This window comes from Apis dorsata, unplaced genomic scaffold (genome assembly GCF_000469605.1).
Source record: "Apis dorsata unplaced genomic scaffold, Apis dorsata 1.3 scaffold_220, whole genome shotgun sequence".
Lineage (NCBI taxonomy): Eukaryota > Metazoa > Arthropoda > Insecta > Hymenoptera > Apidae > Apis > Apis dorsata.
In genome coordinates this window covers 388,058-402,588 of record NW_006263502.1, presented here as the reverse complement: position 1 = coordinate 402,588, position 14,531 = coordinate 388,058, and the positions used below count along the sequence as shown (strand labels likewise).

The 14,531-nt window shown below is 31.8% G+C and overlaps 1 protein-coding gene across 1 annotated transcript; it reads right to left on the bottom strand.

Annotated features, from left to right (window-relative positions):
• Positions 1–6,012: 6,012 nt before the first annotated feature.
• LOC102673765 (dedicator of cytokinesis protein 7) lies at positions 6,013–13,891 on the bottom strand. Its single transcript, XM_006615244.2, has 20 exons — positions 13,734–13,891; positions 13,304–13,481; positions 13,046–13,224; positions 12,830–12,971; positions 12,557–12,760; positions 12,297–12,488; positions 12,004–12,228; positions 11,642–11,916; positions 11,247–11,562; positions 10,864–11,169; positions 10,589–10,794; positions 8,740–10,503; positions 8,526–8,653; positions 8,149–8,411; positions 7,816–8,075; positions 7,302–7,736; positions 6,859–7,211; positions 6,582–6,784; positions 6,191–6,510; positions 6,013–6,104 (listed from the first exon to the last, which is right to left on the bottom strand). Exons 2-20 carry the CDS (start codon positions 13,442–13,444, stop codon positions 6,050–6,052), a joined length of 5,967 nt encoding a protein of 1,988 aa, XP_006615307.1. The 5' UTR covers positions 13,445–13,481; positions 13,734–13,891; the 3' UTR covers positions 6,013–6,049.
• Between the last annotated feature and the right edge of the window lie 640 nt (positions 13,892–14,531).

Genomic DNA, 14,531 nt, shown 5'->3' with positions numbered 1-14,531 from the left:
TTTTTTTTTTTTTTGTTCTCTATTCAAAAGCGAGACTAGTATGGATATAAAATGAGAAAAGGGAAAAGTGTGTAGATAAGGAGGAATATTAAATATATTATTGTATATACATTAATATATCATCATCGAATAAAATTAATTCAAAGTTATTTTTAACGTTGAAGAAAGATAATTTCAAAAATAAATATCGAAAATTGTGTGATTCAGGCAGTATTAAAAATAGTATCAGAGTATTAATAATTTTGGTTGGCAAGTTATGTTTCTTCAACGATGATTTAGATCAGAAAAACCACAAAGAAACTGGCTATGAGAATGATTTCGTTCGTCCTTTGTATCCGCACACTTACAAAGGGAAATTTCAGAGATACTTAGGCATACCCTTTTTGATATATCGTCCCGCGTAATATCGTGAGGGATACGGATCTCTAATATTTCGTTTATTACGAATTTTTCAAAGAGCAAAGGGAATAATTGCAACGATGCGTAGGAGGCCGTGATCGCGGAATATGTCGGCACGATCAAAGAACATTCCTCCGCGCGAAACATGCCGGAAACTCGCGTTAGATTCGTATCGAACCATCTATCTGAATCTATAATCGGCATAAGCAAACGATCATTCTTCTCTCGTTACGCATATGCTTCCTTATTTGCGCTCTGTATTTAACAATTGCTTAACAACAATTAAGAAAATATGTCAATAGGATCTTCAACCATCATTTACAATTATTTAATAGATTATACTTATTTAATAGAAAGAGAGAGAGACAGAGAGAGAGAGAGAAATATTTTAAGTGATCGATCGATTTAATCGATTCTTCTACGTCAAAGATCTTCAATAAATTTTTTATTTCTCTTGTTGATTATACAACGTTGCACGTTATACAATCCTTACTTTGAACAGATTTATTATTCATTATTCAAAAGGAATAATACGTAATAAAGATGTCAAGTATAAAGCATAACACATTTGATTATCTCTTTTATAAATTTATCTCTTTTCCAAATATTTCGAAATTTCCCAATTTTGTTTATTCAACAATGAACGGGATTTCGTTAATGAAATTTTAATTAAGGAAAGCCAAGCTTCCCTCCCTTCTCGTGCCTTATTTTCACGATAAACGATTTTTTCATAAGAAAACGAACGCTTGTACAAACGATACACGGATTAATTGGATCAATTTGCATCGAGTACCGAAAAGTAGCAATTAAGAAAGGCAGAAGAAGTGGAAGAGGCGGCATAAAATCCGCAAAGAGGAAGATTATTGCATGGCAATGTTCAATGGTCGACGAGAGGAGAAGCAAAAGATGGCACACAGTGTCGGACCGAACCAATTAACGTTGTAGATGCGATAACAAGTGGTGCCCCGTTTAATTTATCGTACAACGAAGCGACAAATTGCAATATTCTTCCGAGATTCGTTGTCCACCCAACAGCATGACCGATGCTCCCGTTATTAAGGGGCGAGAAGCATACAAATATTTTCGTTACAATTAGTCGTCGTCGACGTCCAACTGCACCTGCATCTCTGGAACCGGCCACCATACATCATAACTTCGATCACGGGTCCCGCCACCGAGGAGCTTCAATAACGATGCAATCTCATTCAAACGTCGTCTAGCGGCAGCTACGAACCAGTCGAGTACTATTCTTCGAGGGAACAATTTAGGATTGGGATGAAAGTAAGTAAAAATCATTTCTCGAATTAGAAATACAAATATTCTATATGATAAGGGAAAAAAATTATATCTTTCAATCAAGATCCTTCGTAATCAAGTTTCTAGGAAATAAATGAATTAATAATTGTAACTATAAATTAACAAATTTTTCTTAGAAGCTTAATAATATAGAAAATTAATATCCAAGATTCTATTCACTCTCCAAAATGTAAAAATAACTTTATGTTTCAACCACGTGTACAAAATATGAGGAGAGAAAGAAACACCCTCAAATTTCGATTCAATTATTCATATCAAAAGTGGGGCTTCGAATATTTTCTCGGTTTATAGCTGTCGCTAATCGCGACCGCGAATATACATGTCGTAAAAAGCATAACCACTTTGGTGGAGCGGAACGGGGGATGTACGCAGAGGGGTTGCGTACAGCTCGCATTCATAACATCAGACGGGGTAATAAAAGTCACCACCCCCTCCTCCTCTTTCTGCTTTCGACCCCACCTTCGCCTCGAGAAATGGAGGGATCGTGGAGGCACGTAGGTGAATCAAAAAGCGTCGAGGGAGCAACGATGCGGACCCACGGTTATTGTGTTACGTTCCACGTCCACGAATTTTTCTCGCGAACGTGTATCCTTTCTGTGAACACGAGCGCGGATTATGCACGGGTGTGTAATTAACGATGGGATTAGGAGAGTTGCGAGGAGGGTTGGTTACATGGATTGAAGTGGAATAGAGTCGCAAAAATTCTTGGAAGGCTCGTTAGCTTTTTGCAAACGAATATTTCATATTACTAAACGTAGGGGAACGTGTAATTTAATATTCTTTTTTTTGAAAATATAACGGGGAATTATATAAATTTATTTATTTTCGAGCTCTTTATATATATAGTTCTTTTAATCTTTGAGAATCCTTTATTTCGCATCTTCACCTATTATTCTCTTCATTTTTTTCTACTTTTTGTATTATCATAGAATAAAATATGCTTTTAGGATTAAAAGATTTTATTTAAACAGACCAAGGAATTTACGATCCTATTTCTCAAGAAATTAAGTACACTTGCAAAGAAATCCTACGTTCAATTCCATTTCAGAAATATAATAAATCGAAGAACGCAAGATTTTATGCTTCATCGTTTACGTCATACACGGATGCTGAATCGATCAAACTCGATACATCCAACGCGTTAACGAGCGGGGCAAAGCATCAGGAATTTGGCGTGGATTCATTAAACGTTTCTTGCGCGCGAGAGGGTGCGGATCAAAGGTCAGCCGGCATGTTGCCGTGGCCGATTAAAGGGAAGAACGATCGTATCTTCGACAGTCACTTTGTCCCTCGAACGCGATCCCCCTTGCTGTAAACTACTAGTCCACCGTCCTCCCCCGTTGTCGTTTCACGGGGGTCAAGTGTTTCCAGCCACTTAAACGCGTCGCGAGGGTGGTGCATGCCGTTGAAAGAATCGCAACTATTTCATTTTGGGGACAGATTAGACGGATTAGCGACCGACGATACGCCGATTAGAACTGCCGGTTATGCTGACTGCATTCCTCACAAGGGTTCTTGGGGAATATTATTTTTACGGAGACATTCGAATAATTTTTATGTATTCGCTTTTGTACCGATATATGACTCGTAATTTCACGAAATGAAAAGTAATTGTTAAGTAATCAATCATTTTTTGTGATATAATTTCTTTTTTTGTTTACGAGATAATCGATCGCAATTGCTTTGATTTACAAAAGATTGGTGATTTACAAAAATTTTTATGAATAATTTTTTTGTAACATCTGCTGCTTTCGAGAAAATTTTATTATCTTTTTTTTTTAAAGAATTTTGTATTTATATTATATGAAAAGAAAAAACAGAGAAATATATTTATTAAAAATTATTACAGGTTGATGAGAAAAATGATACAAGTTTCAATAAAAAATAAATGCAAGATAAAACTCTTATAATTTTGATTTCTATTAAATTTCTACGATATAAAAATTCAATGCTCTTGCGTAAAATTTATAATCTTTTATCTTCAATAGTAGCCAATTTTCGCATGCAATGTAACGAAATTGAAATAATAATTTTAAAAGGTCGTTTTAGAATGAAAAATACAGGGACTATTTTCAGATGGTTTCAAAATGTTTCATTGTAATACATATACATCAATACTTGTGTGTGTTAATTAAGTACCCCTTTGAACTTTTGATATCTTTATCTACGCGCAAACCTTTCGTTGCAGACAAAGAGATTAAGCCGAAAATCGGATTCGAACGTTTAATTTAGAGTAACAGCGCGCTTTAAATGTATCCGAGCCAAAGAATATGAACCTTCGATAATGAATAGCTTTAATGAAAAAAAAAAAAAAAAAAAAAATAGTTGCACGTGTAAACTGTGAACGTTCTGATAATTAACACACGATTCCCATTTCCGAATATGTTCGTTTTATCTATTATTCGTCTTTTTATTTTAATTATTCATTTATTTTTTTCGACTAGCTGTAGTGAATAACGAATTGCGTTAAACGAACGAATATTTACATGAAATATAACTATAAAATACAATTTCAAATCAATTCATGTATGTTATAATTCAAATTATTTGTTTTAAAAACTTTAAATCATTTGAATATTTTCCCGCATTTTTTAAAATTTTGAATTTCCGTGATAAATCGTCGAAGAAAGAAACTACGTTTAATTTAATTGTTTTTATATATAAAAAAAAGAAAAAATACGTAAAACATTTTTTTTAATCAAATTAATAAATAATCTTTGTTTTATATTTTCTTATTTTGTTCGCTATTTGACTAGTAATTTTCAAATGTATCTAATGATGCGTATGTAAGAAGAAACAGCGCCCTCTTTCTTTGCCGGGCTTTGAAATTGTTGCAGTGGCAGATTTTCGGTGAGTCATATTTTTATTATTTTTACCTTTTAATAAAATAAGAAAAGCTCAAAAATAGCGAAGTATAAAAGGGATATATATTTTGAATATTTTGTGATATACAAAAAGTTTACATCCACGGCAGTTTCGCTAAATTATTTTGTATAAGTATATTGCTATCAGTAGTAGCAATTAGTAGTAGATTTTTAACGTATTTTATAAATGTTTGAAGAAGATTCAGAAAGCATTTTTATTATTATAATAATAAATTTAATTGCATAAAATAATTTATATGGAAATAACATATATCATGTTATCATTTTTCAATACTATATCTTAACATATATTTATTTATATTATCAATATGCATATTTGCATAAATTGAATATTAATTAATTTGATGAATCATGCTATAATTGCTATAATTAATAAAATTGCTTACTTTTTGATTAGAAGCTTATTTTACTTCTAGAAAATTTGATAGTTTGTTAAAATATTTAGTAGAGTAAAAGCAAATATGATTTTAATCATATATTATTATAATTTGCCATTCTTCAAACATTTTTTATACTGAATTAATTATTTTTGACATTCTGAAATATTGAAGAAACTTTTAATAATAGATTTAGTCACATATAAAATATTAATAATAAATAAAATGAATTTCCTTATTAGAATATGAATCATATCGTTGTAAATAACTAAATTTATTTATCTATTATAAAAAGACATATTTTTGCAAAAAATCTATTATTACAAGTTTCTACGATCATGTCAAGATAATATTTATCATTTCATGTTTAATTGAAAAATCACAGCTTTCATATTAGTTAAATATATGAATAGACATTTAATTTCTATATACTAAATAGTAAATTATGCATCATTATGTGAAATAAATTACTTCATAAATTCATATTAAATATTCTTACAAATTATTAGCTGTAAAAATGTGTCGTACATAGCTGAAAATAATATTTATCGATATTATTATTAAAAAGGCAGTTACATAAAAATTATTGTTATAAATTTAATATTGATATTCTTGCCTATCTATGTAATGGTTAAGATTTAATTAAAAGCAGTGTATAAAAAGCTATATAAAATAAAATTTCAATTCCTATATATTTGTTTAAAAAGAAAAAAGCAATTCCTATACAAATTAGGAATTCTATTTTATTATTATCAAAAAATTGATTGTATGAAATGAGTTGTTTTTATTTTTCTCTAATTAGTAAATTAGTAATCAATTCTAATATAATAACCTAATTTTATTTTACATATAAATGTAGTATTAAAATGTTTTATGCTTTTAAAATACCTAAGGCAGAAACATTACATAAATTAGCTCAAAATGCTTTATCATTATAAAAAGTGAATGGATATGAATATAATATGCATCTATTTCAATATTGTAAAGAGCACACATTGCTGATATTTTATGAACACTAAATACTTGCATTAGTGATCTTTGGTAATTGTTCATTAGCAGAATTCAATCATTTTACCAACGTGGAGATGTTGATGGCATATTTTGTTGATTTACTAATGAAGGTCCACTATATTAAAAATACAAAACAAAAAAATAAACATGTAAGAAAAAAAAGTAGAATAAATTATTTTATTTTAATCAAATTTCCCATACCTCCATGCAATAAGAGGAGAAAGTCTTTCTGTTAATCTTTGGTAATTTCTTTCTAATTCTCGTTGATAATCTCTTTGATCTGGTCCAATCAAATTTTTATTTCTTCTCAAAGCATCCAAGCATTTCTTTGAAAAATCTTTGAAGCATAGTCGTAATTTATGCTGCAGTCTAGTAGGTTGTGCATTCTGTTCTCTTAATCCAGAAAGAAATACAACTGCAACTTCTGCAGGTCCTTGATTAACTGTTGTTCCAATGCAACCTTGAAGAACCATTTGCAACATCTTTGCATCTGGTGGTTCTTGAGCTGTTGCTGCAGCAACCTGATTCAATATATTCGAGTATATATAAAAAATGTACAATAATAAGATTTAATTATTTTTTTTATACATACCTCTGCAGTTTTCTTTTGTATATCTTCAATTGCAACTTCAATTGGACTTAAAACTATTTGTTTTCTAGCGACTACGCGAATTCTTGTTTTTAAATAAGGAAAATGTGTAGCAACTGTTAGAATAGTTTTACGTTTGCATTGTTCTCTTAATTCTCCATGAGCTTTACCCCCAGGTGTAAACGGTGTTGCATATACAAATCGTTCTAAACATAAATTAAAATTATTATAATAAGAAATTAAAATGAAATTGTATATTGTTATTTAAAATAGCACTCACTGATATTAAAATTTCTATGAAAAATAGTTGGCCTATGTCTTAATTCATGTGGTTCAAAATATGGTTCCACATATGTAATTTGAACATAAGCTTTATCTGGTTCTAACTTGCTAGGATCTACAGGATTCGAATCTTTTATTATTACAATGTTCTCGCTACCAAATCGTTCAGCATAAAAATTTTCAAGCCTCGAAAATATCTCTGGTAATTTTGTTAAAGTAGGTTCTTTATAAACAAACTCTTCACCAGCAAGATCACCAAAACGTCCACCATAAAATCCTACTCTGAAATATGTTCCAAATACTCGCTTTCCTGCTAATTGTTCTACTCGTGTATATGCTTCATGAAGTTTCCTATAATCAGAGAAATTATACATTAAATTAAATTAAATTAAAATAATTTATTTTAACAATAAATTCTTCAAAAAATGAAAAATTCCATACCCATGAATATTAGCTAATTTCTTATAATCATGTGCAGCTTCTGCTATTGGAAGCAGCACTCTATATACATCAGGAATTGCTTCATACATTCCAGCTGCATGAAAAGAATTAGCAGCATGTTCTAATAAACCAGCTAGACCACTTTCTGAAAAATCTGGTCCTAAACATAAACCTTCCTCTCTTCTTGCTAATACATCATCACCCACTGCACTTTCTTCTAAAGCATTTGGAGTAACAGGTGCTAAAGCGACAGCTCCTACTGGTCGCCCTCCACCTCCTGGTTCCAAAAGATGTAAATATTCTGCTACTAAAGCAGCACTGTGCACCAAACACATAGCTGCTTCTGTATGATTCTTTCTTTCCATGTGTTGTTGAGCCATATTTGCCAGCCAAGTGAGTCTAAGGTCTGGTGAACCTTGATAACCCTTTGCAATTCTATAAAATTTTTTGTTTTAATTCATCTTCACATCATAATTTACATCTTATTGATATATTTCAATTTTAATATAATTACCTATACATGAGATCTAAAAGCATTTCTGGATCTTCTTGAAATTCTTTCATTTTAACAGTATCAGATAATATCATGTGCAGATTGAACAAAAGATCTTTCACTTGTTCTGGAAAACTTGTATCTGCAAGTTCTGTATCCCTCTCAGCATAAACCAATACTGTTTTCAATGCTCTTCTAAGTGCTCCTTCACTTGGAGCTCTTCCTCTCCCAACAAGAGCTGACAAAGATGTTGTAACTTGCATTTTTACTCTAGCAAAATTCTGGAAAAATATTAAATTAATTAATATATATTATAATAAATAAATTAATGTATGTAAAGTAATGAATAATTACATTTCCGATTTCGAAATTTTGTCTCATCAATAAATAAAGACTTGCAGCAGCATGACTGCGAACAGCACTTAAGGGTGAACTGCATCTAGTGAGTAATGTTAAACACAAATCACCACATCTTTCGCTTTCCTCGTCAAATAGAGCACTATGATACTTAAACACCAAAGCTCGTTGAGTATTAAACATATGTTGCAATACAGATGTACTCTGATTTCTTGCTAATGCTCTCAAGAGCACTTTTAACACAGCTCCTACAACTGCACCTATAATATATTACAATTTTATGAATACAAAAGAATTTTATATATATAAAATAATATATATATAATAGTATAGAATTTCGTATAGAATTTCTATATAGATAAAAAATTGTATACCTCCTCCTCCATCAGCTTGAACAACTGTTTCTAAAGTATCCAAAACTACCAAAGAGGCTTCTGCTGCTAAGGCACCTTCTATATGAGCATCTTGTTCCACAGCTCTTCCTTCAGATTGTTCACAGGATCTTAAAAAAATCCCAAAGTAATTATATCTTTTATATTAAATTTTGTTATCGTTTAAAAATTTCTACAAATCTAAAATTTTTCATACCTATAAGGCATCTGATCTTTACGCCATCTAAGTTTGTCCCCACTCATTCTTTCCTTTCTTCTCAACATCATCTCGCTTCTAGCGCTTCCTTGACCAAGAATCACGTCTTCCAATCTAGATCGAATATCACTCGTAGCTGCTGCTTGTGGCGGCAATCTTTTCAAGGCTTTTTTCCCTTTATATTCAAAAGCTGCAGTAGCAATATTCAAAACTTGAAGAAGGCATAATATTCTTCTGGAACTTAACTCTGAGCACCATTGTGCTAATGCTGATTGTTCCAATCCCTTAAGTACCCATAAAACACACATCAAAAGATGTCTTGTAGCCTCTGAACTTAAAGAAACTCTGCATTGAGTGCCTGCTGTGTCTGCAGAAACTCCTCCAGCTATAGCTAATGCCACAGATTGTGTAATAGATCCAGATTCGTCAGGATAGACGCTCTTATCTTTTGAATCCCAATGATAAAGTTGAGGTAGAGCATCCATTATAATGTTCAGAAGTGGTAGATATAATGCAGCGACTCTGGCTTTCGCAGCAGGATCAGAATATCGCGAGTCTACATCGTGACATGCCATGAGATGTCGTATAGTTCCAATAGCCTTATTTTGAAGCATAGGATTCGGTATCTCTAAAGTGTTAGATAAATCTGATAGAACAATTCCCACCAAGAAGTGTTGCTGTCGAAATTCCTGACTAAGTTCAGAAAATCTAGCTCGATCTCCAGGCACTAGGGTAGATATTAAACTACCAGAGCTTCCGGTCGATGGACTAGGCGAAGCTGGCGCTGATCCTGACGTGTATCCAGTTCCAAATGGTAGATTTAGTGCCACATAGTGTTCGTGAGAGCATGTAGTTCGCACAAGATCCAATTTTAATGCGTAAAGTGCAGCTGAATCAGGAATGTGCATAGAGGCATCCGAAAGAGAGCAACAGGCAGCACGAATCAAGGATAAAACGAATCCTCTATCCATTATCGATAATAGATCAGAAAGAAAGTTGCCTAAACTCGATATTAGATTGTTGGGTACTCTAGTCTCTTTTCCGCAACGTGAAATCACTTCTGAGGTCAGTGCTGCAGTAAGTGTAGCTACATCATCACAGAATTGAGGAGAAAATCTAGACTTTCTTGGAGCATCCAACATACCCATTTCCGATAGTGTCACAACCATAGAACGAACAATTAATTCCAAGAAAAACCATGAATAAGTAACAGCTAATTCTCGTGCTTGTCCTGTGGATACGACCCAGTGTAACGCTAGTTCTTCATGTAAAAGTCTTCTGGTAGGTTGGCTATTTATAGAAGGTGATTCTTGACGCATGGATGCTGTTCGATCCAATCCTCGTGAGTGTACTTCCATTTCTAGATCTTCTAAAGGTAGATCAGGATTGCTTTGAGCTCGAATAATGCCAGGTGCATGAGTCATTCTTGGTAAAGAGCATTGATAAGCAACGTAGGTAGCCAGAAGTGCATGTCTTCCATGAGCATCTAATTGACCATCGGGTAGATTGGTAATATTTCGGACCAACAAACCTATCGCCTCGAATACTGTAGCTGCTACATTCAGTGGTTGAGATGGTAACGTCGGAGGTCGTACTAATAAAGATATTAATTGATCCAGCAATTGAGGTAGCGATCGTACGAGAGCAGAATGGGATGCTCTTGCCAATTCCAACAGAGCTGATTTTAATTCAGACTCCATTCCCGCTTCACCAATACGCGGAGGCACTTGGCCGGTTTCCAGGAAACCGCAGAGTGATAAGAATCTATAATTTTTAGTTTCACATTTGTTTACTTTTATATTTGCAATTTATTCTATGAATATTATAAGACATTTTGAAATTGTATTACCTATCAATATATTTGTCTTGAGGATGAACACTAGAAACAGGTTCTAAAATTACAGTAAAAACACCTCTATGAGCATCTACCCATCTTGTACCTGGTAGAAGAACATCAGGTGCAATATATGAGTAATTTGCTGGTGGTGGATCCAGCATAGCAGGCAAACTAAATTCGCCTGATTGTAAGTGTCCATCTCTCAAAAGTGGTAACCACTAAATGCAAGAAACATTAAAAATAATTTTTCTTCCAACATTACATATTTTATATATTATAATTCTTACCGTATACGCCACAGCAGTCTCGACATTTGGTTGTTCCGCTTTTTTCTGACAACTAATGTGATAAAACGTAAATAGTAAATGATGTTTTGCACTCAAATCAGCAGGAAGTCGAATTTTCACTTCATCGTAAAAATTTGGATTCTTATTGTGATAAGATACAGAAGTAAAGCATTCGTGAGTCATTTCTGGGCACGATGATCTTCCGAAAATGGCTGTAAGTGCATCAGCCTCTTGTTCACCGCCCATCAATTGAATTCTTACGGCAATATTTCGCGCTGAACCAGTTCTAGAGCTAAAATTTGCTTCCTATGATATAAGACATAAGGTTTTGTTAATTTATTTTAAACTGAAAATAAAAAATAAATAGTTAAATGATTATTTGCCTTTGGATAAATGTATAGAAGATTTCGATATGTTAAATCGGGTGAAATAACTTCACTTGGAAATTCGAGTATCTCTTTAACTGGTCGACTTTTCTCGTCTGGATATGGAACTAATCTTCTGAGATCAGGATCCAAGCATCTAGGCAGTTCTTCAGGTCTAGGACTAAGATCTAATTTCAATATTCCTGGTAGACATTTTAATCGTTTTAAATTAGAACCAGGTCTTCGTAATTCGACTAAAAGTTTGTATAAATCTTCGTCTCTCAGACGTTCACTCTCTTGTTTAAAGAAACTTGAAACAGTCAATGTGATAGGTCTACAAAATTAAATATACAATTTAATGTTTATTTAAAAATAATAGATATATTTGAAATAAAATAAATTATAAAAATTACCTAAATGTATCAAGACAATTAGCAAAATCGTCTGGTGACCAACTACGCCTTTTATCCGAACTTCTTCTTTCTAAAGATCCTCTTCTTGCTGGAGGTTCTACCTTTTTACGCCATTGTTCCAATCCACCTGATTTTCTATCTAAAGATCCAGCACTTCCTGTGCTATCTGTATCTCCACCACCTCCTATTACACCAGAAAGATGAATAGCAGTCCATGCAAGTGGCATTCTATATCGACCCAAACGCTCACATGCAGCTGCAGCAGCTGCTCTTACCTATTTTGAATTCAATTTTTTAATTATATTCAATACCTATATATAAAGTACAATAATAGTTTAACAAGTTATAATTTGTGTGATTACTTTTTCTTTATTTTTATCTTCACGTAAATATGGTTCAGCACATTCTGAGATATCACCTTGCAATACTTTCTCAAGTCTAACAACTAAAAATAAATCTGGACTAGGTTTACTGATACTCATAACACAGCTTCTGGCCAAAGTACTGGCATCACTATATGCAATATGACTACCAAGCATCCTTTTTAAACCTTCGGAATTCATATCTACATAAAAGTTTTCAGATACCTAAAAATTTAAAATTTATTTGAAAAAAGATACATATATACGCCATATATGTATATATCTTCAAATACCTTCTTTTTTTCTTTAGCATCATATAAAGCTAGACTTGCAAAAATAGGTTCAACTTCCAATTCTAATTTCAATTGGAGACATTTGACAAGAATTTTATGGGAAAAAGGTTCCGTAGGTTCGGGCGCTATACCGATCTCTTGCCATTCATCGTCAGGAGAAGTTGGAGGTGTATAAAGTGGAAATAATGCTTCCTAAAATAAATATCAATGAATCAGAATTACTAATATTTGATTTTGTTCATGCATATATGCATACTCACTTGACGATCTTCCGATCGTTTTTGTTCATTCATTTGATCTATAGTTTCTGGACAGACTCTGTCCAATAAACTTGGAAGAAGAGGATCATGTTGTGAATGTCTTAAATCCAAACTTGCCCAAGATCCTCTTGGTGTATCTCCACAATTAGATAAATCTTCCTCTTCATTTGGAGATCCTGAACCATTTGTATCCTCTTGATCCACCTATTTTATATTTGTTTTAAATATATTTTTTAATTATTTCACGTATATATTTTATTCTTAATCAAGCACCTCAAAATCTTGTCTTGGAGTATCTTGAAGTAGCCTATCTCTTGCTATAGGAGAAACCCTACGTTTATATTTTCTATGTACAACTATCCAATCTGAGGTAAAACTTTCAATACATCTTCTGACATATGGTGATACTGTATTTCTAAAAAAATTTATAAGTTTTAAATTATTAATAGTGATATTGAATTAATTAATTGTAAAATAAAAAAATCTTACAAAGACTCATGAGGCACAACTGGCTCTTCTGTTCTGATTTTTCTTGTTACAATTTTTAATTCAACATCTCCAGGTGGAAAATCTAATATCGATTTGAGAGGATCACGATCGAGAACTGATTGATGTTGAGCCAAGAATTCTTCATAATCCAATGGTTCTAATACCTCGCAAAGTGACATCTTTAAAGATATTTATATTAATTAGATTGATATATAAATTATACTTTATAGATTAGAAATTAGAATATTAAATATATACCGTAGAAGAAAAGCCTGAAAATGAACTGCCACTTTTTGATAAATCACGAGAATATGAGGTAGAGGTAGCAATCTGACGTCTAACGTCAGCTGCATGCTGTTTACTCAATTTTTGAGTAAAAGCCCGTTGTACAGATGACATTATAAATGTCGGGGTAAAATACTCCTTTGATGAAATCCTGGACATTTCATTTATAAGTTTAAAATTGGAAAATCAAATAAAATAAATAATATAACTGATAATTATAATATATAAATGATATGATATTATTAATATTTTTAAATGCTTAATAAAAAATATATTCTTATATTTCATTTATTTGTCTATTTATTTTATTATTAGCTAAAATCACTCGTAAAATTACAATACTTAAAAAAAAAAAATAGTGTAATTACTACCACTATAGAGGAAAACAAAATACTACACTCACGTGACTTTGTATTTACTAAAAGTCCATTATAAAAATTATGAACGCGTATAATTCAATATTCTAATATTTTGACAGTTCTCGTCACAAAACTTTATTGCATCAGGGATGTGCCTTTATCAAGCCAAAATTCCCATTAATACCATAAAAGTACACTATAGAGTGGAAACTGCTATAAAAAATTGATTTTGACCGCCCTTATATTTAGCGCTATCCTACGACCAAAAATGTGAATTAGATCACTTCTAATTTGTTTATAATTATTATAAGGGCACGTTAAATAGAAATATTTTAAAAAGTAATTAAATGCAATTTAATTAGATCCTTATTGAGAGCTTATATGCAGTTTCGTACTAAAATTATATTGATAAAATTAATTTTTATAACTTAAAATTTCTGTTTCTTTTCAAATTTTTATAAAATATCAATTCAAAAATTCATAAAACTTTAAAGAAATCAAATGATAAGCTTGCAAAACTTTAGAAATTCTAATCCTAGGTATTTTTTCTTTCTTATGTTGCCGGATGCAGTACTAGTAACTCTCATTTAGTTTTTTCCTAATATTCCCACATACTGGATGATCCAGTGAAAAATGAAGTTTTTGAATTAATATTAACTAATATTTCTTATATATTAAATGATATATAAAAAAATCATTTCGTTATCTATATCGGATCTTATTTTTGATTCATAACTGTAGAGAATTTTTTCCATTATTTGTTTTAGTATTGATTAATTTTGAAATAGTTAAAGAAATTTTGGAAAAAATTCAATTCAATTTTATTTTTAGTCTCTCGAAAA

Bases quoted from the DNA above. Each gene is read 5' to 3' on its own strand.
- LOC102673765 (XM_006615244.2), bottom strand. From the start codon at position 13,444: ATGTCATCTGTACAACGGGCTTTTACTCAAAAATTGAGTAAACAGCAT. The intron at 13,225-13,303 runs GTATATATTTAA...ATATCTTTAAAG, and splicing joins TTTCAGGCTTTTCTTCTACG to ATGTCACTTTGCGAGGTATT. The intron at 6,785-6,858 runs GTGAGTGCTATT...ATTTATGTTTAG, and splicing joins TCATAGAAATTTTAATATCA to AACGATTTGTATATGCAACA.